The sequence below is a fragment of the Dermacentor silvarum genome, chromosome 2 (genome assembly GCF_013339745.2).
Source record: "Dermacentor silvarum isolate Dsil-2018 chromosome 2, BIME_Dsil_1.4, whole genome shotgun sequence".
In the NCBI taxonomy this organism is placed as follows: Eukaryota; Metazoa; Arthropoda; class Arachnida; order Ixodida; family Ixodidae; genus Dermacentor; species Dermacentor silvarum.
The window spans coordinates 198,129,526-198,157,209 of record NC_051155.1 but is presented as its reverse complement, the minus strand read 5'-3'; the positions used below and the strand labels follow the sequence as shown (position 1 = coordinate 198,157,209).

General features: G+C 50.5%; 1 protein-coding gene across 1 annotated transcript in view; it reads left to right on the top strand.

Moving 5' to 3' along the window:
• The window catches only part of LOC119442424 (uncharacterized), a 204,871-nt gene that overhangs the window by 166,033 nt on the left and 11,154 nt on the right, over positions 1-27,684 (top strand). The window contains 1 exon segment of the mRNA XM_037707301.2: positions 19,547-19,648. Within this exon segment, the coding sequence (XP_037563229.2) occupies positions 19,547-19,648 (102 nt within the window).

The following is a 27,684-nucleotide window of genomic DNA, read 5'->3' as shown; positions in this document are numbered from 1 at the left end:
GGGCTGCGAGACTCATAGAAGGTGCTCATTAATGATACCAAACGGGACATAAAACAAGAATGAGGTCGTTCGCGCAGACGATCCGCTTCAGGATATTTATCAACATGGGTAGCTTACATTTGGTGAGTGATTGCGAGCCCGTCTTGCGAAAGATAGTTACAAGGAATGTTATCGTGAGAGGACACATACAAAAGAGCCGATAACAAGGTTTCACGGAAGCTGGCCATTAAGCAACCAGGGCTTCTGGAAAAGGCTCGTCGTTGCAAGTTAAAGATACTCGTGGGAAGGAAAACAGTAAAACATTATCTTATCGGCAGCTTTGGTGTATCAGTGCTCATTACAGCTGCGCTAGTATTATTGTTTTCAGGGGTCATAGAAGTGCAGTATGGCCGCAATGGAGCCGTCCCTGCAAAACTGGCCGATAGAAAGAGAGTCATGCGAATGACGAGACAAATTCACGACGTGCTTATTAGCGGTTCGTAAAGAGAGGCACCGGCCCATCGTAAAAGAGCAGGTATACGACATTCGCCAAGGCCCTCATCCAGCCATCACAAGCAATTCTTACATACGAAAACCTTTGATAAATTAAGGGCTCAATTCACAAACCTTTTCGTTCGTAAGTGCTATTGCCATTGGCTGGTCACCTTCGCTAATAATATGTCCAGCATTATGATTGGCTGGAATTTTTTCTCTTATGAACAATTCTATCGTAAGAGATTTTTGTGAATATGAGCCCAGGTTCACATTTGAATGTTGCTAACCGTAGCAACGGTCTATGAATTTCGACACTTCTGTAGAAGTTCGCTTCGTAAAGTTCTCTTCGACTCTTAATAGAGTGGCAGATCTGGTTGAACAGTTTTGACGATTGTCCTAGGTATTAAGAATGTCCTGCCAAAAGATAGAGGGCATGGGCGAGGAAGAGGAAGAGGAAGGGGGGTTCTGATTCTCAATACCCTTTCCATGCACTCTTCTGTTTCCGCGTCATGATTTATTTCTCGCGGCTCGACCTCGCGTGCCGTAATGACTGCTAAAGGCATTCGTGTGCAGCCCCGGAGCGGGCGGCAGATTCTTGACGTACTTATTAGGCTCCCGCGGGCCTTCTTCATTGTTCGCGCTCCGGGTTGCTCGATTCTCTCGCGAAGGCGTGCAAGGCACGCGCTCATGGTAATGCGCTGCTGCTGCTGAGAGTGTCGGCCGGGGGGGAGGGACAACTTGTGCGCGCATGAACAAGCTGGGGTGGATGAGGAGGTGTATTTCGTCTCGCTAATAAGCAGCTTGGAAATGAGACCGCGGCTGCCTGCTCGACGAGCGGCGAGAGACCCACTGGGCGATGTCTTGATTTCATTGTCTCCCGGTGTGTGCGGGCACCCGGTACACGTATCGTCTTCGATCTCGCCCCGCGCGTAATGTAGTACGTGTATATGCCAATGCGCGTCCACCACCCGAGTAGTTGCTGCTTCTTTGTTTCTCCGGCCCTTCGCCCCGGCGTTCTCCCGGACAGGTGTCGTTTTCCACCCACTCGGCGCGCGCATTCGTCGGCGTGCTCCACTTTTCTTTCCCCTTTGTCCATCAAGCTGGGGAAGGGGAAGGCGTTTTGCGCAAGCCACCACTCCCGGCTCGCTGCCCCGGGGCCGACGAGTCGATCGCCGATGCTTTGGTTCCCAAACGTTTCGAACGCCAGTATGCAGTATGCCGCTGACGGACGTGTCCCGCGTGAACTACGAACAACGGAAGCGTGCATGCGATCAAAGAGACGGATGGACGGACCGCCCTTCCTACTAGTTTACGTGATGAAAGTCGCGGGAAGCAAACTACTGCAGGTCAGCGGAGGGCTGGAATTACCGGCACATGAAAAACAAAAAAAGATGAATCACCTTCGCAGTTACCGCTGTTCGTTAGTCGTGACTAGTGGAAGTTGCGTAAGAGAACACCGCCTAACGGTGACTGGTTCTTGCTCTCTGGTGTTGAACGTTTAGACCTAACGCGAGACGCACAATAGGCAACAGCATCGTGCTGTTGCTTGTCTCCTGCACTAGATTGACGGCCGTTGTTGCGGTGAACTCTGAATTTCTTCAGGGTTGCTCGCACCAAACGATTCTTTGCTCTTCGTGCGTTTGTGGAGTACGGCTCCGGAAAGCGGCGAATTGAGAGCCGACATATCTTCGTGCATTTCGAATGCCCGTTAACAAATAAAAGTATTGACTTATCTATGAGATATATCTTGTTCGTGAATAGGATAAGAGTAATTTGAATGTAGTGAGCGGCGTTCCTTGGCTTAATTTCCTGTCCGCTGCCTGCCAAAAGGTGTACGGAACTATATAGCGTAGGAGATACTTTGCGGCACCGGTAGCTTTCTATATTACTCGTTACAATCATTAAAAAAATATCTGCAAAATATATTTCTCTGGCGCGTGCTCGCTGATATCTTTGGCGCGCTGGTGGTATTTCGCTGTCAGTTTTCCGACTGTGTACCCTTTTGTCGTGCACTTGCGCTCTGCGTTTCTTCATTTACTTCTTATTTGCTAGTGTTGTCATGTCATTTAACTCTGAGTGGACTTTCTCTCCTGATTAGTTTAAGGTCGCTGAACAAACCTTTCTCAAAAGTGGTAGCAGTGTACCCTGACGTCAACGCTAGTATATACAGTCGAATCGTCGTGCTTGGTTGTCGCAGCGTAATCGAACCGTCATTGCGTGTCATGATAATGCTCATCAAGAGCGTACTTCTTAAACTGACCTATAGGAGTTGTCGTAGGCTACCCGTCTCCTCGTAACTTAATCCAACTTTTCATATTGGCGACCGTCGATTTCGCATTCTATCACAAACACTGAACGTCGTCCTGAGTGTCTCGCGTCTTCGCTGCCTGCACGAAGACATTGCAGACGTCGGTATAAATTGCACTTCGAACGCACTGCTGATCTTTATTACGTTATAAGCGCAAGTACAGCCGTGCACACTCACGCTCACATTCCGGAACCGAGCAATGGCGGTACTCGCCTCGTTGCAAACTTCGTACTTCAGGAAGCGACCATAGTATACCCTATAGTCACGACGCTCTAGAATTTCGTAAGCGATGCCAGCTTCTGCTCTCATTTTCTTTCTCTCTTTTACTTTTTTTTTTTGTTTCTGTTTCACCCCGGCCAGCTTCGGTCTCGCTTTTATTTCTCAATTCTTCTCTTTCAGGCAACGTACTGAAACGAACATGTGCGGAAGGGGGATGTGCTTAATGCCGCACGCGGCTACTTGTGTGTACAATGGCGCGTCGAACACGACGTGCGCCTCCGTGATGCGTCACGTTTTCCATTGCTTTTCCTAACGGCACACGTGTGCACCAGCCGGGAGGGGGGGGCTCCTTTCGCGCGAAGGAACAGCGTTCGCGCGGGCAAGAAGAACCAAGCGAGGACCTTATTCCACCCTATATGGTACAAGCGTAACTCCGGCATTTATCTCGATTATTCCCCCGTTCGTCCGCACTCCTCTTCTCCATTCTTCGCTTCGTTGCTCGAAACGCGGAACAAAGGGTGGACCGACGACCGCTGCACAAAATTTGATAAACGGAAGAATCGCTCGGCGCGCCACAGTGACTCGTGTTCTTCCGGGTTTCCGGAGAACGCTCGCGGACGCACCTATACGGGCCGAGGAGAAGGACGACGCGTCGATGTTTTTTTCCTCGTCACTCAGCGAAGCTGGACATAACGACCCCACCGGCAACCACATGGAACGTGTTTTCCGACTGCGCGGAGATGTCCTGCGTCGGAGTGTCCATCCGATGCCGCGACGCGATAACCAGCGGCTATTATCACAGCCAAAAAAGAATTCACGGAAGAATGTCCACTTTAATCGGCAAGCGGAAGGAATACTTTGCGACCGGCATCGTAGCGATGTCATCACGCAAAGAGAATTGTGGGCGCGCCGAAGCCGCATCGAAGTACGTCAGGGACGTGTTCCATGTATACAAGTGAAGTGTACAAGTTAAGCCGCTGTACTCGGCGTCCGCAATGCAAGACGGAAGTCCTCTATAGCGCATAAGCGCGTCTTGCCTTTGAGCAGAAAAAAACCTTAGGAATTTTGTTTTTATCAACGGCCCCTTGTATGATTTCAAGATAGCGACTACGCTGCATATTCTTCGCAACAATATACGCGTATGACAACTGAATATTGAAGGCGTTACTCTGAATTCTTCCTTTGTGTGTCATAGCGCACATCATATAGTGTCGATTTCTTGCATAGCCTTTGCCTTGCAACATGCTACTGTACGTAGTTACTCGATATTACACCGCGTGAGAGTGCTCGGATGTTTTCTTTTCTCAAATTCCTTTTTTTTTTTTTTTTTTGCGGTGGCTTCTATGTGTAACTGGGTAAGCAAGCAGCAGTTCTTTTTACCCGGAACTAACTTTTTTCTTTGGTCAACATCCTTTTCAGGAGATAGAGAGTGGCATCCGTAAAAGGGTGCTGGATAGGCTTGCCTGACCATATACCTAGCTGGCTACTCCAGTTGAGATCGGCGATACGTGAAATGAACCGATCATACACAACACATCTTGCATAAGTAATAAACACAAGCATGCAACAGTAATAAGCATCAGGGGGCCAAGTTCACAAAGCTTTTCTTTCCTAAGTGCTCTTTCTATTGGCTGGCTGGCTGGCTGCCTTCGTTAATCATACGTCCTGTATCAGCATTGGCTGGAATTTGCTCGTATGAGCAACTCCAGCGTAAGTGCTTTTTGTGAATACGCGGGCACAGACGTTTTTGTATTCATCGGGTGCGTTTGCCTTTCAGTTCTGCTTGTGCCTTCACAGTGTGAAGTGAAGAGATGCAGACATTTAATTGAAATGCTGGAGAATTTTGACCGGCTGACGGCCTGGCATGCCATGGACTCCGAGCCGTCAGTCAGCTGGGCAAGCAGCTCCTGCTTTTGATTAAAGTGTACGCACTCCCCGGAAAGGTACGAGAACTCTGGATAATAGAGTTAAATATGCGACAGGCAGTTATCCTGCAGAGGGACTTGCCAGCGTTCCCTTTGTTCTTAGCGCAACTGCGGCTACACTGTTCTTCGCCTGCAATACAGTCCGTTATCTTCAGACTGGTACCCACATTTTTGCTGTCGCCGCCATATCGTCCGTCTCGCTCTGAACACCGCCGCAGCACACCTGTCTGCATATTCACAAAAAGCTCTTACGCTAGAATTGTTCGCAAGAGAAAGTTTCAACCAAACAGAATGATGAAAAATGCACTTACGAAAGAAATGCTTTGTGAATTACGAAACTTTACGTTCTTAACTGCTCATTGCCATTCGCTGGCCTCCTCGGCTAATCATATGTCCAGCATCATGACTGACTGTCATTTTCTCTTAACAATAATTCTAGCGAAAGGTTTTTTTGTGAATACGGGCGGCAGGAGACCTATATATATAGTGGTACGACGGGACGTCTGATATGACGCACGACGCGTCTTAAGTATGGCTGCTCCGACATCTGGGGCCTATTGAAATCTGTTTTAACCCATTGCAAACTTGTTGAGAGTGGTTATTGGTGTGAAAAAAGCCGTACGTCGTATCGCGCACGGGATCACGTATATGTAGCACGTGCCTTGAGAGGAGCAACGGCGGGACGCCGCTGCCAAAATCCTTGCCCGCTGTCTGTGGCTTCCCAGTCACGTCTCGGACAAATATCTCTCCTTGTTCTTCCAGCCGTCTTCGAAAAAAAAAAACACTTCTGGGCGACGGGAGGCTTCGTCGCGCGCCGCATGAACCCTATTTCCTGCGGCTTTTGCGGCTCAACCTTGATAGATGAAGCGCGTGGGCCGATGAGGGTTTGTAACGAAGCGCGGCAAACGCCGCTCCGATTCGTCGCGGTCGCTGGGTATGCGGGGCCATATCGGATTAAAGAAGGGGACCCGCATTAAATGCCAGCCGCCGCAGCCCCCGGCTGGCGCGTCGCGCGGTATTTGGGGCACGCGGCGCGCGAGTATGTTCCTCCTCCTCCGGCGGCGTGCTGCGGCGTCTCGTCCCCGCCACGAGCCGCTGTGTTTCTGCTCCGATTGCTCAACGTCGTGTCCGATATTCATCCCCTTCCGTTCCGGCGTGCCCCGACGTCGGCCACGAAAAGAAGAGGCGGGGTACACGCGGCCAAGAAGGCTTGTGGAGAGAGACCTAATATTGCGAGGGCATAGCCAGAAGTGTAGTCGCCAACAACCCTCCGTTCTCTGCTTCCACCCGTATGGAAACCGTGCCCACCGACACGCTACAGCAGGCCTTCACTAAAGGCGGAGAAATTCCGATGCCGCCGATAAGATGATTGAAGCCGCTGACTGAGTGGAGGCTTCGAATTGCCCGCCATAGCTTATACGTGCGACCCGTGGCTGGCGCTACCGCCTCGTCGGATCTGCTGGCAAGCTGGAACAATAAAGCGGAACTACAAGAAACATGAAAATGAACAATACAGAAGAGTACAATTCCACATCTCTTGCAACCTTTGGCTTTGTATTAGATCACGCATCCAAATTGGACATGACCCCTCGTTGAGAGGTAGAGCATTTCACTAGCGGCGTCTTTAGACACCGGTTGTCAACTATAGCTTGTGTGTGCAGCCGGTGTCGCGGCAATGACTCTAATCAATCTGGGGCTGCACGCGGACGTGTGGCGTCTCCCACAGCTCAGAGCCTGCCCGGTTCGCGTCGCAACATGTATGCCATCTGGGACATCGTATAGTGGCATCTCGTTAGCCACAAGGCCGCCGCGTTTCACCCCGAAATCGCGTGACTTTATAGACGATACGCGCGTTCAACCTTCAGAAAGTCGAGTCTGTGATGCGCTGTTTGACGTGCTTCGTATTCTGTATTGCGCGCAGCGCTCGCAACGTGCTGCACGCCTAACGTATCACGATATCGACGGCGTACGCAAGTACGCATACACACGCACGCCTACACAACACGCACACGCACACGAGGCAAATTGAAATACAGGGATGTGAGATATCTTCACTCGCGCCGCACGTTGCACGCGTAAGCGAACTGTTCGCCTTTTCTTTATCGTATGCGGATACTTTATATTAAGAAGAAAAAAATAGACAGGGCCCACATTCGCAAAGTTTTTCGTTCGTGAGAGCTCTTTGCCATTGGCCTGCCGCATGCGATAATCAAAATATGCAACATCGCGATTGGCTCTTCTCTTAAGAACATTTCTAGCACAAGAGACATTCGTGAATACGGACCCAGATGCGTATAAGTAAATAGCAGATAAGCAAAATGCACTTCTTTTTTCACTCTTTCTTTATCTTCCTTTTTCATCACGCGGGATAATTTTTTATTGGTTGCCTCGATCAACGAATGATGCCCTTCGAAGCTTCGGCAGATGGGCGCTACAGCTCACAAACACGGGAGTTCGTACCGTCTTGGCGGGTTTCCCTTTGACAAGTGTCTCCACGGAGCTTTCTTGTCTGGCTTGCTTGTGGCTCTCACAGCCAAGCGTTACAACGACTGCCAATTCAATTCATACACAACATGTCTTGTACTACGCAAAGCTCTGGAGTTCACACCTCGGCTTTGCCGACCTTCTCGGCCTTAACGTCGAAGAGTGTATATCGGCACCGGAAGACCGCACGCGGTGTATCGCTTTCGATCAGCGCGTGTCCTGCGTGAATCATCACGGGCGAACGCCATCGCGGCGAGCGTGACCATGCACCACAGCCGAATGTCAACGGCAGGCGATGGTCTATGCGGGCGCTGGAACACCCATTGCGTGAACACGAAGCGTGAACAACATGCGAGGGAGAAATTTGCGAAATCTCGAGTGATTCTTCCGGTCGGGCCGGTCCACTGACGCTTCTTCACTGTCGATGCACTTAGTTACTCGATCGAGGTGGCGGCGCCAGCACCGAGACGGCGCCAGGCGAACCGCCGGAATCCAGAAAAGGCGCGAGGTTTGGAAGAACGCACACACACACACACACACACACACACACACACACACACACACACACACACACACACACACACACACACACACACACACACACACACACACACACACACACACACACACACACACACACAAACACAAACACAAACACAGACACTGGCACACACACACAACACAGACTCAAAGGAACGTCCGGCGCTACTCTAGAGGGCCGTTCAAGATGTGCCGTGTCTTTTTCTGCGAGCAAGAAGAGGCAAGAAGAGAGAGAGGTTCGCCTCGGCTGATCGGTTCTCTGGGTTTCGTTCGGGGCCAGTGGACCGGAGAAGCCTTTCCTCGGTGGGGGCCCATTTCCCTCCACCTTCGGAGAGTCATCGGGGATAGCCGCCGCGTTAAGCGATTGGACGTCCTTGAGTCACGCTTGGCTGCCCGCTCGGTTGCTAGCTGAGCTCGAGACCTCGTCCGCGCCGGCCGGTGTTCCCTGCATCTTCCTCCGTGGGCCTCGTGTGACGGAGAGCGGCCGCGCATCCCGGAATCCGTGCCGGTTGCCGCCGTTGTCCGTTCCAGTGTTTCTTCTTCTTCTTTTATCTTTTTCGCACGAGGTTGCGTAAAGTTGGCGCAATCTTTCTGTCCGCCGCCGCCGCCGCCGCCGCCGTCGCCGCTTTTGTCCGTCGTGGTTTTAAGATTCGAGGGCCGCTTCACAAAACGCGAGCGGAAAGGTAGCCCGGGCGACGCCCAATTTTTTTTTTTTTTTTTTGTGAGAAAAATATGGCGTTGGGAAGAAAAAACATTCAAACAAAACTAAGAACAAGAAACAAACAAAAAGAAAGAAAGGAAATATGGGGAGGTTTAACATCCTTCGTCTGGAATTTTAACCAAATGTAGGTTTGCGTGCGGTATATATAGAAGTGCTTATACTATATAGGTATACTATATAGAAGTGCTTACAAATGCAATTTTGGTCGTCTCCGCGGCCCCGTCTCTGTTTTTTTTTTTCTTTGCTTCATTGCACGCGGCATGCCATTGACGCCGTCTGGCTACGGCAGGTAATCTAGGTAATTGTGGTCATTTCGTGTCCGTCGTCGCTCTAATAAAAGGCGGCCGAGAAAACCAATACCACAAAGAGCATGCTTATAGAACACTCGAATTTACCACTGCTGCGGCCCGTATACCTGCAAATGCTTATTTCGTCCCTTGTCTGCAATACAAGTACCAGGAAGGAAGAAGCATATCAGTGAATCTCTGAAAAAAAAGTGTAGTCGGTATTCGAATTCTTTAAGTAACGCTACGGGGATGGTGGCCTACGGAGTCTAGACCGATGACTATTTCACACCATTTGACCCCATAAGTTAATGCGCGTGTTTCAGATAGCAACGCGATACCTAATTGAGTGCAGCTTAGCCTCCTCGATCCTGCTGTACCTGTTTGTGGTGGGAAATCTGCTCATGTATATTAGAGGTTGTGCTATGGGAGAAGGGAAGCGCAGTCGAGGACGGCAGAAAACTAGGTGAGGTGATGAAGTTAGGGAATTTGCAGGCGCAAGTTGGAATCAGTTACTGCAAGACAGGGGTAATGGGAGATCGCAGCCTTCGCCCTGCAGTGGACATAAATATAGGATGCTGCTCTGCTGCTGCTGCTGCTGCTGCTGCTGCTGCTGATGATGATGATGATATGAATGTGTGCCTAATGGCTTGCCGCTTGGCCTGAGCGCTGCGTACGCGCACGAATCAAGTATATTGACCAATTGAAATGAAATAACATAAAGAAAGCATTTCTGTGCCCTTTATCTACTTAGCATAAAAGTGCTGAAAAACAACATGGTGTTCATTTGTTTATTTGTTTATTCCACCTCAAGCTCCCCCCGCAGGGCATTACATGACGGGTGGGCCGTGAGTGATCCTGCAAACTATTCATGAAGAATGATACATTTCGATGGCAATTCTAAAATAGGTGTGGTCTGTCGTCGCATGCAGTCGATGTAGTTGGGTAGATCGTTCCAGTCTTAGGTTTTATGTAGGAGAAATGAGTGCTGAGAAGCTTTCTGTATGGACAACGTCGGCGACAAACCGCATTTGAATGAATGTGTCGGAAGACGCGATGAGATTGTCGCTACTAATCAGATGTTGCGCACCCCGAGTTCTATTTTCCTCACTTCAATATTATCCGATTGCTCTTCATTCCAACGGTTACCTTAATTGAGCTCCTGAAGATACTAAAGGAAGCGAGTGAAGTTTAAAAATAAAAATAAAATCAGCAGGCGAGAACACGAGCGCTGATTTCAGTTTCCTTAACAAGTGTAGATTATAGTTAGAAGCAAAGCAATTGTCGCCCTGTCGGTTTCCGTATCAAGCCTTCCAGTTCACAGTTCTGCCTATTTCTATATATTTCCTCCAAACGTCCCCCAATATCTACTGCCTCTTGGACGCGCGAAACTGTCAGTTTTTATTTCCCGTTTTCAATATCTTCTTGCTCGAATGGTTTTCACGGCTGGGGCCGCCGCTCTACAAGTAGGTCAGTTCTCGCGCTTGTCCGTAGCGCGTGCAGTATATCGCTCATATTTCAGTTTTACGGACGAGAAAGTGCTATAATGGCGTACATATACAAGACTGCTAATGCACTTCTAGATTGCGACGGTAGATCTAGGTTAGAGTGAGACCACGGAATTGACAACCTCTGGCATTGTTTTCCTGCGTGATAAGTGGCCGGCTGTTTCAACTATAGTATAGCGAAGCACTATGTGCGCTTGTGTGCAAAAGGGAGCAGCGGTGTCGAGTTGACTGCGATTACGAATACGCCCGTTTTCGAAGAAAGTGTGTTAGCATAGGCTGACACGAACTTTACCACAATATTAGGGACGGCATGGGACGCGTTATGACACTCATGTCGTCCTTGTTTTTCAGAATTACAGTGAATACCGACGCTTTATGAGCCGTGCAGTGACGTATATCCCAGCACGATGTTGCTCACGCGCTGAGTCTTTGTGTTTATTTCAATGAACGTCGGTGTAAAGAGCCGTCGTGCATGCTGTCAGTCCGAAGTGTTTCGTAATCTCTTTCAATGCCCTTCATTAGGCCGTCTCGGCTTTCGATAGGCCGATATGAACAGTCCCGACAGCTTGAGAGTTGCATTGTCAATGTCTTAAGCCGTCTTTTAGAGAATGCCGGTAGAGGCCAAGTTGAGAATCGAGACAGTCAGGCGCATGTTTTTCACTTTCTCCGGCTATAGCTGAGGTGCGGATGGGATCGTTCTGACGTTCTTTTTCTCCTTGCGGTCCACCTGTGATGTCCACGCTAGCGAAATCCTAATCTCATAACGAACAGCTGCCATCCCTGTAATCTCAGCAGCACGCATGCGTGAGCACGCCGCTTAAGTTAATCCGCTGAGCGGCAGCAAAGGTAGCCCCTGCTGGAATCCCTGCAGGCACCGCTGCAGCGCCTGGTAGCTAATCCGCTCCAGAATTTAAGATTGAAGCTATCAATCATTAGCCGCGGGCCTATCGTTCTTTTCTCTTCCGATTGGTTAAAAGAGCACCGAACCTTTCGGCGCAAGCCGGCATGACCGACTTAATTCTTACATGCTTGACAGTGACGGTCGCACTCGATCAAAGGCTTCGTACCGCTCGCTCGCCATGGGACCGCGCGTTTCGGTAACCCCGATTTCTGCGCTCAGCCAACGCACAGCCGCCCAGAGCGCCCCCTCGTGAGCGCTCGACGAGCTTTACGTTCGTATAGCGTTGTTTGCCGTTTCGGTGAGGCCTTGGAGCTACGCGATGGACGCCTGAGGCACAGCGGCACCGGTCACTCTCTGTGCGCTGACGTGTGTGTGTTGAAGGTGTATCGTATAGCGCACACCTCCGCTACCGACTGCAACGTCCCAGAGACATGCACACAACGAACCCAAAGTCACTTTCACCTGTTCGAGTTCGTAAGGCACTTACTCAGACCCGCCGCAGGCGCGCAGTCTGGCATTTACCGAAGTATTGCTATCGATCTGCTTCCACTCACAATCAGCACGGAAGTCAAAGCGAAGCACAAGTACGGAATTTAAAGATGTAATGTAAAGCTGGACGTGAAGATGTGGGAGCGGGAGGAGTAAATGCGCTTTAAGTTTACTGGGCTCCTGTTTGTGTTTGCCATTGAAGCTCATGATTCGCCGTGCGAATGCCGCGCCGTTTATGTTGAAGGGCTCGAACGACACACTTAACGAGAGGAAGCCAACGAAAGAGGTTTGCTGACGCATGTGAAGGAAACGGAGGAGTAAGTTTGCGCTTATAGCGCGAGTGAACAGAGTCGCTTTGCGAACCTACATTGTGACTTTCAATGTAACCGCCCAGAACTAACGCAAGTACGTGTTCGCTGCAGCAGACTTAGATTTGATTCCTCGCTGCGGCGGAAGTGGGCTGCCTCTCCCCTTACACGCACAATGGACTGCCCGCAAAAGAGCGTCATTCGACTAAATTTTGTTGGCAAACACTCGATGCTGCGTTCGCCGCAGCCTGTAGTGTTTCTTGTCGACAGGGAAACGTGAGAAATTCAGATACCTGAAGATAAAGAGAGAGAAAGTTCTCTCTCTTTATCGCTCTTAACTGTTGCCTCTCTCTTAGCTGTCGTCTCGGGTCTACATTAACAAAAACAGCTCGCTCCTCGTTGTATGTCAAGTTACTTACTGTTCGCCGTAGATATGTGCTTTCTTTTTATTCTTCACCAAAGTGGTGAACAACGAGCGACCGTCACTTCCGTCGACCTAGGCGGGTTTCATTGCGTACGAAGGCCTCTGTAGCGCTTCCGCGCGTTCACATGGTTGGGTTTCCACTGGCGCGTGCCGTGTCATTTTGTTCTTTTCGTCTCGAAAGAACAGCGACTGAACAGCCCACGTCTTCCGCCTCATATTGAAAGGAACTCAATTCTGGAGAAACGAGGAAGAAGTAGGAACGACCGTGCGTGGAGCGACCGAATTTTATGGCCTCCTCGTATGCCGGCGACGTGTGGAGATAAGAATTAGCGCGACCGAGCAGAACTCGCACCGTTCTTTGGGTTGAACATGGGTTTTTGATGTGCTGGACCAGTATATAGACGCTGCACGTATTATCGGCCGCACGGCGGAACGCCGCCTGCTTCTCGTGCGTTGAAGGGCGTCATAAAAAAGAGCTCACCTCTGTTCTCGACAGAGCGAAAGAAGCGTCTTATCAACGATCTAGAAAATTGGAAAGCGAGAAGTACACGCGGCCGCATTTCTTCGAATTCCTGAGCTAAGGCTTCCTCTCTCTCTCTCTCTCTCTCTGTATACCGCCCCGTAGATATACTATACCGATACGGCGTGAATGAAGCCGGAAGACATTGTGAAAGGTTCGCCTTGCTAATGAGTCTTAAGACCTTAATCCTCTTCCACTACTCGCATGGCTTGAACCCAGTTGTAGAAACTTCCAACATCAGAGATGGATGTAACGATGCTCCCTGAATACCGAGCACGTTGCGCCCAGAGTTCGCTCGCAATACTGCTTGCGGATGTTCCGTCCGAGGCCCTCAGGAGGGATGGCGTCGTCATAGACGTCCGCAACAAGAAAACGGCTTTGTTCTCATCCGGAACAAAGCCGCTTCCCTGTTGTGCCGTGAAATTCTGTGCAACTTGGGAGGAGTCGGCTCTCTCCGCTGCTACGGATGGCAGTTTTAAAAGTAACGCCGTTAAAGATGGCGTGAAGGCAGTATACTCTCGCATTGGCTCTTTTACGATCACAACTTGCAGATTCATCTCCGAGCGATCAATTCTGCTCACAATCGGCGATTGATCAGCCTCGAGAAAAAAGAAATGTATCTCGGCACGTTTGGCACGGATTGCTCCTCTTCTCGTAGCTTTGCCTCCTTCCGGCGTTCAAAGGATTCTCCACCCCCAGCTGCGCCGCGTTCCTTGCTTTAACAGTCACTGTGGATTGATGGACGGAAGACAAAGGCACACCGAGTTATGCGGCAGCGACACACGTGCTGCTTGTTCTCTTACCCTCGTCGTCCTCCTTTGGCTATAACCGTTCTTGTCGCGAGAGTACGCGCACACGCCACGTTTTTCGAGCTGGCGTAAGCGAACTCGAAGGAGAGTCACCGCAGAAACAAGACTGTCGGTGTTTTGGGAGCAAAACCGGAGGCCTTCTTCTCCTTTCTTTTTTCTCCCTGCTGTTACTCCTCGCACTCCTCTCTCGTCCTCCATGCATAACGTTCGCCGCTCCTTTCGAGGGGAAAGCCGACAAGAATCGAAGAAATAAAAGCAAGAAAAAAAGCACATGTACACTCTCCAACTACTCGGAGGAAGGTCCTTTCTCTTTCGCGTGTTCAGAACAAGAAGCGGGGAAGAGGAAGAGAGAAAAAGAAGAAAAAAGACGAGAGAGAGAAGAGGGCGGTGCTTTTTTGCCGCCGCTGCTCGGAATCTTGGCCTACATCTTCGTCAGTCGTTGCTTGAGTTTTGGTCGCTTCCGCAGCGCGGTCGCTGGCAGTGCTCTCTCCTGCCATTTGTCGACCGGCCGGCCACCGCACGGACTCGCTGGCGCGCGACGCGAGGACGTCGCTGCTGCGTCGACGACGTTTGTCGCCGCGGCTCCGCTGCTTCCTTCCGCCGTGATCACGTGTTGCGCGAACGGTTTCGTAGCTCCGAGCCCCGCGCTGCTTGTAACAACCGAGGCTCCTCGGATTGTTGTGGTGCCTGTGGGACCCTTGACCTTCCTCCGACGTGAGTGTGTGTGTGTGTGTGTGTGCGAGCTGGTGCTACTAGTGGTGTGGCATTTGCGCGCAGGGGAAAGGAGCGACTGTCGTCTTGCGCGGGCAACAAACGTCTCTTCGCCGGATGAGCGAGCTCGGCAACTTCCCGCACAATTAGCCTCGATTGGAGGTCTCCACAGGCGCCTGGACGAGCGCTGACGCCTCGCAGCGCGCCGGCTCATTCTTCGGCTCGAGCGCCTGGATTACACAATGCCTCTCCTCTGAAGCTTCCCAACGAGCATTTACCTTCCCGTACTTGATCACCTGGGTGCCTGGAGAGCAGCTTAAGGACACTCGCTGGACTTATTCGCTCGTCTCTGCGCTCCCATCTTGAAGCAAACGCGTGCGGTCGACCGCAGCCAAGTTGTCAAATATAATCGTCTACAAGACATCTAGTGTTCTCTTTTCCTCTTCATCGTAAGCGTTCTTGCCGCAACGTTTTCCGAGTGTGAATGCGCGAAGTCGTTTATGGCCGTATACTTGGCTTTGTAGCCTGCGTGCATTGAGGGGTGAATTTCTCAGTTCCCCGGTCGCGTCGTCGTGAGCAGGCATCTGCAGACTTCTACGTGTTCCTAAAGAGTGCGCCGTGGTGAACGACACTGGACTGCTGCGCGGAGTTCGTAGTCACTGTCACACTGCTCGCCTGTGTCTAGTCCCGTGACATGCGCGATCACGTGATCTGAGCCAGCAACACAGCGTGGCATCGCTGCGCCATGGAGGTCCCGGAAGTTTGCTGCTCCAAGGAGAGCGAATGCGCCAAGGCAGAAGAAGACAATGGGGAAACCGAGGCGGAGCAGCAGCGTGGCGTGGGTAGGTTGTTACAAAGGCGAGCTCTCATACGGAACACGCTGCCGGCCCACGGCCGATTGCGTTGCATGCGCGCGCATTCTTCTTATTCGTCTTCTTTCTTTTATCTTTGTCTTTCCTTTTTCCGAATTAGCGGGTAGCGAGCCACCCGTTGGGCGTCCTCTTGAACCGCGTGGGTTGGGCCATTCGATTGAGGTTTATGGGCGGATACCCCCGGCGTTGTTTATGCAATTCGCTCGTTACGCTCTTTGCGAAGAGTCCGTTACGGCGCGAAATGGTTCGACTGGCCGCGATACTCGCTTCCATCGGCTGAGCCCTGGCAGCAGCGCGGCGAAAGTTGCTCACGCCAAGTGTTGCTCTACAGCTTCCCGTGCTCTGTGCGGCCATTGTCGCTGCAGCGAAGGCCGGGTAACGTGAGGTTTATTCACTTTGTGCACGCGTCCGTACCTGTGCGTGCTGAAAGCAGTGTAAAGATTGCTTGTGCAGGAGAAATCTGTACGAAAGAAAAAAAAAAGAAGGAAGAGAAAATGAGAATGAAAGACGGGCGTTGGAGTCTGTTGCTGTGCTACAATGGCACTAACAGTGTACTGGCTACTGCCGAAGCAAGAAGTTCATTATTCCTATAGCTCTCAAACTTTGGATATACTTATAACGGCCAAAATGACGCGAATACAAACCTAGCGACACCGATGACGCTCACAGGTATTTACAAAGCTGTCCGGAATTTCTTGTTTTGGACAGTATGTTTTTTTTTTTTTTTTTTTTTACAAAAATGAAGAGGAGGGGGGGGGGGGGGGGGTCTTTTTGACGCGCGTATACTGTGCAAATCCTTCCTTCTTGTTCATCGAGTTCATGGAGCGTAATCAATCAAGTGCCTTATTCTGCGAGGATTCAACAATGATGCCTCGACAACGCTGTTTCTCCAGATCAAAGGCTACAGTGGAAATATGACACAAGGAGAAGGGCGAAGAATGGTTGCATGACCTTGTGAAAGGTTTAATTAATCTGGGCAATAATGATAGGTAACACTTATGAAGTAGCAGGTATTAAGATACCACGACGGGTCGGATGTTGATGCTGTCGTTGTTCATCAATGACCTCGCGCAACCCACTCTGGGAGGGGGTGGGGGGGGGGGGGGGGGGAGGGAGCAACCGCCATGATTTCATCACTTCGTTTCGCTTTTTGTTGCATCATTGCTTTTTTTGTGTGTGTTTCGTGTTATGCGCGGAAGCTAAGTCGTGTCGTAATGTATGCCGCGGTCATCCAACGTATTGAGGTTAACGTCTTTCGGGCCTGCCAGATGCATGCATCCCTTACCAGTCCATTATATAGCGCTCAACGCAATATCGATTCTATGTTTAGCTCCGATTGTTTACTCTCTGGCGCAACGCTAGTAGCGCCACGCGCGGGAGAAAATCACAGACTTGCGCCGAGTCTCGATTCGCCGTTCTTCCGCCTCGCAAATGGGACCGTGCCGCACATCTGTTATCAGCAAAATGTACCAGCCAGCACGCATAAGATGGCATCGACGCTGTGGCAGTGTTTTGCTTTAAAAAAACTTGGAAATCTATAGATCCACTTATTTTTTTTTTTCGCATTGAACGCACGTTTTGAGTCCCGTTTCCTCGTTTAATACCAGCTACTGTTCCAACCAGAAAATGCAAACTTCGCATCCTTGTCATAGTGAGGGCTCGCGTTCGAGGCCTTCGGCAACGAGGGTATACAGGAGAAGGCGGAGGAAATGCGACGAAGAAAACAACGCCCCGCAATCTTCCTAATGGCCTTGCGAAAATGGCCGCCGCCGCCGCCGCGTTTCGAAACGGCGCACGGCCAACTCGCTGTATAGTATGGAGCGCGGACGTGTTCCAACTGATACTTAAATCCGCGAAATAGCGGTCGATCGGTGGTACAGCCTTTCCAGAACGCCGTCGCTTGTCCTTGCGACTAGATATATACCGAGAGAGGAGAACGGGATAAGAGAGGCTGCGTATAGGTAAGAAGGTCGATCGAGACGCAGTTTTTAGCCAGAACGCGTCACGGTCCCTCCCCTCGGGTTGGTTGTGTGGATATACTGTATGCGTATATACATATGTTCCAAGTCCCTCGCCCCTTCCCAGATGTGGTGCACGAACGAGCTTCCTCTGTTCGTCGGTTCTCCCGCTTCACCGGCCAAGAAGTTGGTTGGGCCGTCCGCGTGCGCTTTCTGTAGCCTCCTCTTGGCCAGACCACTCGAAGTTTCATGAAACACACGGCGCGCCGCTTGGCGCAAGCGATGTATCTGTTTGCTTGCCGCGTGCGCCGGTCGCCGTTTAAAAACTGACGCCCGTAATTCGGCTCTCGTCCTCCGCATCTTGCTCAGCATGCGCGGAAACGGCGACGGGGACCCAAGGTCGTGCGAGGGGGCTCCGTTATGCTCATGTGACGGCCGCTTCTGCGTGGCAGTAAAATAAAAATACGGAGAGGCAGCGCAGAAAGGCAACGCGGGACGAGCCCCGTTATCTCGATGCATGCTAAATGCCCGCCTCACAACGGCGAACTCGAGTATTTACAGCGTGGTACGGCGGCGGCGGCTTCGGCAGCCGCGCCTGTTCTTCTGCAAGATACCCAGCTTGAACGCGCGGCGCTTATATCAGGGATTGATAACCGCTGTCGCTGTTCTAACGGTCAGCGAGCGCGCGAGCCGAGCGGCCTGTTCAAGTCGTCTCTCATTTGGCTTGCTGAGATGCTCGGAAGTACGCGCGCAAACGAGCGCTTCCTCGCGCACATAAATGGGGCGTCAGCGCGCGGGCGCCTTGCCTGACGGATCCCATATAAGAGAGAGCCGCTGCCTTTACTTGGCGTTTGCGTGCGCAGTCGAACGAGCCGTGGTCATTTGCAATGCAAGCGCGCGCTCGGTCGGCGCTTCCGATTCCGATGACGACGTGTGCGCGACGTGCTCGGCTTGTTAGAACCGGCGGACATACCTGCACGCACGCGCTCTGCATGCTCTCAATTACGGTCCGTGTCTGGGGCGCATTCTCACTTTCGCCGGGGAGCGCGCGGCCGCGCGTCTTTCTTTGTCGGCTACCGCACTCGTTAAACGTCTTTCGCCCGCGCGGCCGCTTTGCACTTCCGTCGATGATGCGCAGTTCCACTTTTGTTACTTTTCAACCCAGAGGTTTGTCTTACAGTATGTGGGGCGCGTGCTTCGTGATGACCGCGTCGTCGTTCGGTTGCTCAAAACGCGCGTGACTCTCGCACCTCCTCCACTAGCTGAGACGTTTTGCGGCTCGTTTTGATACAGCTCGTTGGCGCTAACTCGGAGGAACGCGCGTGCGTGTGGCTTCTCGAAGTGGAGCGACGAAAGAAGGCGAATCGACGCGCCGTAAGGAAGTGCCCAGAGGAATCTGTGGCGGTCGAACTGCGCAGAAGAAAGCGAGATGGAAGCGGCTGTCCACACCTTCTAATGCGATATTCATGAGTGCCGGAGGCCTTTCGTAGAAATAAGGAAGAGAAAATGCCGCTGCGGAGTTGCGTGAGGCTTTAGCGGAAGTGTCACGAGGAAAAGTACCTGCAGTGGGACCATCAGACATTGTATAAACGGCTACGAACGTCATTGTTTACCTGGCATTGTCCTTTGTCATAAACATGTAATGTGACTGCCAGTCTCCTCCACCATTCCTCTTCGTTGTTGCCTCCGATTACGATATATAGTTGATTAATAACTCTTTATCTTCGCCGGAACTTGAATTCCTGCCGATGAGATCGTAGGAGTCGATACTGTGATCACTTTGCATAGCTAGTTGGGAGACTGACAATACCTTAATCTACAATGGTCGAACAAAGATGTCGAGAACGGGACATATCTTCGTCAGGGCCTTGACGGAGACATGCCCCCTTGTCAAAACGTTGGCTCCGTATTGAGGATTTTTTGTTTCTTTGTTTGCTCAGTGTTTAGAAATTCAAGTTTTCATCATGCTGTGACATCTTTGTCTCGTTTTGGCAATGTATTATGGCCTTGCAGTCGTGTGGTGAACGATTATGTTGTTTCGATCGTTGCTTTCCGCAAGTTCTTACGTTCTTTTATTTTTTTCTTATGCAGAAGAAGAGAACAAATCTGACTGGGCGCTGCCATCGACTGTCGGCCAGGTCGACGATCTTGCTCCTAGTGGTGATGAAGAAATCTTGAGCCCCATCGAACACGGTAAGGCTCGGCAAGTGGCTTCAAAAGTCGCGTGACAGAGAGAAGGAACGGGGTAATTAATTTCAAAAAGCGCACGGTTACGTCGGTTGGTGACCTTGGATATCTAATAATGCTTACAGGTTACAGGCCGATTTCTTTCGCCCGATACTCATGCCCACTAACAGCTGAATTTGTTTCGTTTTATAATATATTAATGTTTCAAACTGCTACAAGGCCATCACAGGACCGAGTGGAACGGGAAAAGCGAATTTCTATGCGAAACAGTACTGCAGCATATGAAAACGAAAGCTTTGCAGTTTAACGCAAAATTCGTCTTGGACAGACGATCGAACTGTGTCTTACCGGGGTCGTCGCTGTACCATCTGAGCTGATTGTACACGGAGTCATAATTAATGGACACGTACGCAAATATAGCCATTAAATTTGAGGACGTGGCATTACCCTCGAATTTACTTACCAGAGGCTCGCGACATCTATGTGATCGACATGCTGCAGTACTATCCTAGATACATTGTTATCTAGGATAGCGATATCACTCCAGGGTGAGGAAAGTTTCCCGTTTTATTTATGTATTTAAAATATTTTCTTTCTTGCCATCACGACATGCAACGACGCAACTTCCCAAACACGAGTCTTAAGAAGCCCGTTGTTGGTGTCATTAGTCTTACGCGGCTATACATGGAAAGGAACGTTGTGGCAACTTGCGCTGCGTATATACACATAGAGATCTCCAGAGATAGCAGCCCTATCGCCTCCTGCAGAGAATCTATTTCCTCGACTGCAGCCTTGTCGGTTCAGCTGGAAATGCTTGCTTCTCGCTCCGTGGCGCACCTGTGTTTTACCGTTTCGCTCGAGGCGAAATAGCGTTGCAAAGCACAGTCGCTGTAACAATTCAGACATGGAGTGACCATACAATGTTTAACCCCATACCGAAGCGTACCCAAGCACTGGGCAAAGCGATACACATCGACATTTGCGACACTGGTATATACGCACCCACCATTTCCTCTCAGCGATGTAGAGTCAAGCGTAAGCTTCTCGATAGGGAAACAATAGGAGGAATCTCACTCTGGATTGTTTAAGCGCACTTAAGAGAAGGAGAGATAAGATTGAGCTGCTTGTTTAGAGTTGGCCCGAAGAAAAGAAATATATATATATATATATATATAGACCACCATCCCGCACTACCTTTGCTTCTCATTGAAGAATCAGATAGGAGCACGAGATCGAGTATCGCATATTTAAACCGTTCAAACGCGGAAGAAGCGGAGGAAGTGGAAGTAAGAAGGAGCGGTGTCGGCAGGAAACGGAATGACTCTCGGTTAACTCGAATCGGCCACTCCCATGCTTGTAGCGAGTATACGCGTATGCATCGCCGTCATAACGGCGTAAGACAATCACTCCTTCCCGTCGGCGTGAGAAAGTTGCTCGTCGGTATCCTCTCTCGCCCAGCGCCGCCACCATTCCGCAAGGGTTGTATACCTCGTTGCGAGGCCGGCCGTCGTTTCTTTGTTCGGCGCGCATCTCTCGCGTGTAGGCGCGGCGCCGTTGCTTTTGTTTTAGCTCGCGTGCACGCAAGGCGGAACAGTGCATCCAAATCGTGTACGACGAGCATCGGGATATGTATAGAGCGCAACGCGGCACGGGGGCGTTGCGCGTTCTGTGCGTGGGAAAGTTGGTTGGGGCTCGCCTCTGATGAGAGATGTGTATAGGTATCGCTCGTTGTGAACGAGAAGCGCGAGTAGTGAGTATATACGTCTGTTTGCATTCTGCCAAGGATGCGCACTAAGGGCGACTGTGTAGTTCGGTGGGTCGTGAGTAGCCCATGCTTCTTAGGCATCTGTTGGGGGAGCAGGTCTCACAGACCGTGCAGTCGTCCAATGTAAAGTGCAGTTTCTTGATCCGATCTGGCACGATTGGAAATTTCGCAACATTGTGTAGAACGTGACCATCAGTCAATACGACGTTTCCGCTTCTTCCTTTTCAACCCGCTTTACTGCTACGCATGTTTTTTTTTTCTGTCTATCTCTCTCTCTCTCTCTCTTTCATCAAAGGGTTCCGATTTGCTCGCCGGCTTCTCACGCCAGCTTTGTAAGAGCGCTCGTTATACTTATATAATAACTTTCCAAATATCTTGTAACATCTCTAGTTTTCGTTGCCGGTGAAATATGGAGCAGTGTCGAGGTCGCTCTGGGCGACCAAACGCCATTCTCGATGACGAAGGTACCTGTACCGTGGCCACATGCGTACCAACACCAGAACGTGCACTACACTGCAATTCCTGAAGTGCACAGACCTAATCGAGCGAGTGCATAGTTTATACGTGCACCTCCGGACGAAGCGACACTCTCGGTGCTTTCCTTCTTTATTTATTTTCATCCCCTAATCCCCTTGCCAATCCTTGGGGTAGCAAACCAGGCGTTCGTTGGTTGACCTCACTACCTTCCCTTCGCTTTCTCTCTCTCTCTCTCTCCGTCTATGGGGAGAGAAAGTATGCTATGGAAATTGAAGGCGCATACGTCGCTGCTGGCCTGCTCCAGAAACAACACGTATGCTACAGAAGCAATAAAAACGAAATCACATACAACAAACAACAGACACGTCCACACTCATAACCATACCAACACTCTCGTAAGTCGAGGCAACTTTAAAAAGATCAAACCCTATTTTCCTTGCGCGCATCCCGCAAACAGCAACAAATAAACGTTGCAGCGACCATTGAAACACCGAGTATCCACCGGATATTAATTATTCCAGTGTCGACTCCTTGCCGTTCTTCCACTGGTACAGTTACGTGCGGGATCATTTCAGCACGTCAGGGTAAAAAAAAAAATCTTAAAGACCTTTCTGTACCAGGGTGTCCTCGGTGTTTGAGTTTGACTAAGATAAAAACAATAATAGTCGTATCTGGTTCAAGCACTAACCTTTGTGACGCACACTTGCTGTCATTGTGTCGAGTTTGCACGTCCTGTTGTCATGACTCATGAGTAGCGGAAGCATGATGGTAAGGCCACTGAATCAAACTATCAATCGCGGTTCTATCTCGGCGGTTCTGCTCGCAACTTCCAAACGCTAGATAACGATCCCGCACGCGACCGCACAGCGAGGCTGATAAGACGTGATTTCAGACTATCACAATGTGCATTCGCAGCCTAACAGAAAACAATAGAAAACCTCTCCGACGCCGTTGCACGTGCGTAGTGCAGCGCATGCGCTAACATTTGCATACTGTAACGTAGTACTCAGGTAGTGTCCGTCGTTATCATGCGCTGGTTTTCTGTTTCTTTCTCCATCCTACATACTCTACAGCTTTACCGACGAGTGTGAAGCTAAGTGCTCGACTTATCCGGCGATAACGAGCGCACGAACAACGAACGAGTAGCCCACATTCCAGAAGCCTGATTAATGTTGTCTTTTACGTGAGCCTACGCGCTCGTCGCATTCCACGAATTCCTGTGTCGATATATATCGCTCGCGCTGCGTAATCCAATAAAAGGAATTTCGAACCGTCCGGGGTAATATACGAATGTGTCGTAATTGTCGCGCCGCTTTCGTCACCTGGGACAAGGAGATTAACGAGTTGATAAGCTCCTAAACTGGCAGAAGGCCGGGAGCAAGAAAAAAAGAGAGAGAGAGAGAGAGAGAGACAGGCCGGAGAAACACATCGGAGAATGCGAAATACGAGTGCGCTACTGTCGTTTGTCCAGCGCTGGCGTAATGAGCCGTAATAACGGCCAGCTAGCTGTTTGTGTAAAAGCGCCCACGGGGCAACTCGCTCACTTTGAATGCAGGCTGCGAACTCGGCCGGGATTCCGAAGAACGTTTCTTCTCCGCTAAGGAGCGCTGTCGTACATACACGAACGAGGGTGGCCGGTCGGCCACTGCGGCGCAGTTAATAAGGGAGCGTGGGGAGGGAGCTGCGGACAGATTTCAAGGCCCGAGGGGAGCTGCTAGAAACACTTTTCGTCTCGTGAAAACCATGCAGCGTTGCGGTAGCTACGCGCTGTCGTCAGGTAGTGCGCCAGGGCGCGCATTCACTAAACCGTTTCGTACTGTAGAGAAGTTCACACGACAAGGGGGGATGCAGCCGATCGAGATGAAATCGTAGTGTTGGCGAACGTGGCCGGTCCATGAGCAGCAGTTCTTTACAAGCGAAAATATTTGCGAATTCTCTCACAATCCGATTTACTTAGACCTGCTCGCCTGTATCAAACAGCTCATCAATGGCCGACATCTTTTGAGCGACCAAATACAATGGCCCTCAGTACTATATGACCAACCTGTAGAAAGCGATCTTTGACATTTGAGAGATGCTCGACAAGGCTTTTATAGACAAAATTTGGTCAATGGGAGAATGTACAGAACGCCTCCAGGGGGAGAAGCTTACAGTTAACACGGAACCCGCGTCCTAATTTACAAGATTCCAATCCAATTCTTTCAATTGACCGATGGCCTTCACTAATATGCTCGCTATCACGATAGGCGTTCTTGCAAACTGCTCAAGCATACGAACTTCTCTCGAATATGCGGCCAGTTAGCATGAAACCGATTGACATTCTATTTCCTATCAAATACAAATTGAATGGGTGTTTCTAATGGGGAAGACGCCAGCCGACCGTGAGCCACTCACGCGTGCGGTCAGCTATGAGAATTCTCCAGCGCAGTAAGCAGACGCCAGCGCTTGCACAGTACTACACGGTACTATTGGGAATTGTGGGTGATACACTGCACGGCATTCCTCGACCCGCAGCAATATCTTCGTTTTCTTCCGGCGCTCGCCAGGGGCTTTTTAACTGGGCCACTGTGTATATGTGCGCATCGATAAGGGTTGCGCCCTCACCCGCACACGCCGAGCAACAGAACGCCTCCGGAAATGCGCGCCCCAGGTGCGCGGCGTTCCTCGCGTTGTTAGCGGTGCCCGGTGTGGCCTCCTGCCTCCCGCTGTTCTGTTCTGCCGTTCTTTTTTTTTTTTTTCTTTCTCCCCTCTTTGCCACCGTGTGTACTATATATCGTATTGCGCGTGTAGTTAATCTCCTTAGCCACGCTTGGCACAGCGCCCTGGTCTGTACCTTGGGAATGCGGCGGGCCTTCGCAACGCGCCGGTATTGAGGACGTGCCGATTCTCTCCGGATCGAGGATGAGGTGGAAACGTGAGTTATGAGACATGGTCGCCCGGGAATTCCTGTTCATCGCGTAGAATTCTACGAACGTTGTTTCTGTATTTCTGTGATCCAATGGCGGAATGAGTGCCTCTGTCTGTCTGTCGGATCGAGATGAAGTTGTCAACTGCAGATGGGCGTTGGAAAATAAGTTCTTCTTTCTGGGGTTTTCCGTGCCAAAACCAGTTCTGATTATGAGGCACGCCGTAGTGGAGGGCTCTGGATTAATTTTGACCATGTGGAGTTCTCTAACGTGCACTACAACGCAAGCACACGGGCGTTTCTGCATTTCGCACCCATCAAAATGCGGCCGCCGCGGCTGGGATTCGATCCCGCGACCTCGTGCTCAGCAGCGTTGTTGCGCCTTAGCTGACTGAGCCACCCCGTCGGGTGTTGGAAAATGACAGTCACGGAGATGTGTGCGGATTGTACAACGCTTTCGGTACAGAACATTACAGTAGAGTAGTTAATGTAAGCATGGGTTATAGTCGCATGATCGATGTAGTACGTGACGTGTTTGTGATGTGAAGGCGGGCAGGAAACGTGTAGTATAGTTCCCGTCTTGTCTATTTCATGTTGTTCGGCCGTTATAATGTCATGTCACACAGGAAAGGCGGTAATCAGACGAGCGTATTAAATTCGTGTATTTTATTTTTATGTGTGCCTGCGTGTGCTTACGCGACTGCGCGTGAGTTCACGTGGATCCGCTCTCATGCATACCTATAAATGTACGAGTGCCCCGAAGATATAATTGCGTTATAGCAGGTAATTCTTTAATTCCTGTATGAAGGGAGCGGGGACAAGTTGAAGTAGCGCCTCATATTTCGCCCTGTGTCAGTTACCTTCTCGTCTTTATAACACTCACGCGCAAAATCATCGGCGGCGCAACTTTTAAGGGGCGGGGAATAAGTGCCAGTCAAAGTCATGTGAATGCATCCTTTGTTGGTGGCGCTTCGCGCTGATAACGCGCTCTTTTCAACGCTATTTAATACTGGACGCTCTCTGTTTAGCGAACTTCGCCGCGAGTAAGATAGTTGCAACCTGTGTTAAAAGCAAAGCGCTGATGAATGTAACACTTTTTTATTAAGGCAAACCAGTACTTCCGCAGCGGTCGCGTGATTGGACCAGCAGACCGTTATATCAGCCAGGGCGCTTTTGCTTGCCGTTTTTATACGTTCTGGCACATCAGAAAACTTTTGTTTTCTCTATGAGCGTCCACGTTTATCTATATCCGCATGCGAATTTTACACGCTACCGTAAGAGTGCTTATGAAAACCTGCCTTTATGGCATACAGTTTGCTGTATACACTTCGCGATGTCTCCGTCCTCTTTAACAGGCCTCATTCCGGGGAAGCAACTTTCACGCTTATCTGCGGAATTTTAGGTCGGACCTCATCCGCTCGACGCTGTGGACGAATTTCCTCGGAATCGTATACGTACAGTACATAACTCTTTTGCGCATATATACTGTATACTCTGCGAGGACGAAGATTTCCGCGTTCGCCTCCGCGCCACAGGGGACCGAATTCGAGGCGCGATGCGGGACGCTCGGCACGTTCGGTGCGGCCTTCTTCACCCCCCACTCGGAGTTGCTCTGTTTCGGTCCAGCCCCAGTAAGCGAGCGAGGCTGGAGGGCGTGAAATGTTTCAAATTGTGCATAGCGCGCGAACGGCGGCCTGCTGGATGGCCGGACGGCGACGGCGTTGGTTTCCGGCCCTCTCGTGGGCAGCGAACCGGGCGCGTCGGAGGCGACGACGACCACGCAGACCGGGGCGTCGTCTTCCGTGGTTCTATATCGCGTGACCGTTGTTTGTTGCTCCCCGAAAGTGGCGCCGGTGGTGTGCGATCAAAGAAAGAAAGAAAGGAGAGGAACTACCGACGAGGGGGCCTCGAGGGGGCCTCGAGGCCGTTCACATTGGAGAAGGAAGTCCCTATTTTTTCGGTCACGGCCCGCGGGAATTTCGATTCGTGACTTTCGAGTGGAGAAAATAACACGGGCGGATCGAGACGCGCGGCAGAAGCTATAGCATCCAGTGCGTGGCGGCGTCGACGACACGCCAGACTGCGGAGTCCTTGAAAGGCCGCCGATTTTCTCTTAGTCTTTCCCTTCGTTCTTCTTTTGTTCGATGCCTTTTTCGTCGTCGATACGTCTGCTTTTTCTTTTTTCTTCTTTCTTTATGTGGAGTCAAGGGAGCGCGCGATGTGGGCTGGTCCCTCGACCGGCTACAGGATGGAGTGGTCGCACCTTCGAACGAAAGCTGGGGCTGCTCCAGCTTTTTTTTTTTTTTTTTCTCGCTTTCTTTTTGTTATTTTGTATTAGAGGGTGCAGCATCTTTGTGGGTGTCATTGTCTTATCCGCGGCCCACGATGGAATGCGGAAAAACAAAACAAGACGTCTGAAAGGGGCTTTGTATACGCATACGCGAACCGTAGTGACGGTTCGCTATAGTCGCTACGTACCTTTCCGTGCCTGGTGTTTTTCAGCTCTTGTATAAGTTATCGATATCGTTTTCTTCTAAGCAGAATCGAAACTAGAATCATCAGCCCTTTTACGTACATGTGGAACAATGTGAACATGCTGATAACGAGAATGCTCAAACTTGTGGCTCCAAAAAGCACCACATTATTAGTCTGCATACCGTGAAGCTCACGCTGCGTTGGTGACATCATGAAACTTGAATTCCAAGCTTGCCTTTCGATGCATGCCACCGTAATCACCTTACAACTGCAATTGAAAAAGAAGAGAATTAAAGGAGCGAAAAAATGTATCTTTCTAGGAATTAGATATGGCGATAGCGGTCACCGCGTGCAGAACCGTGCTAGACGTTTGACATTGCAAACCTCTCCAGGTTTGGTTACAGTGTCTGTCATTCTTGT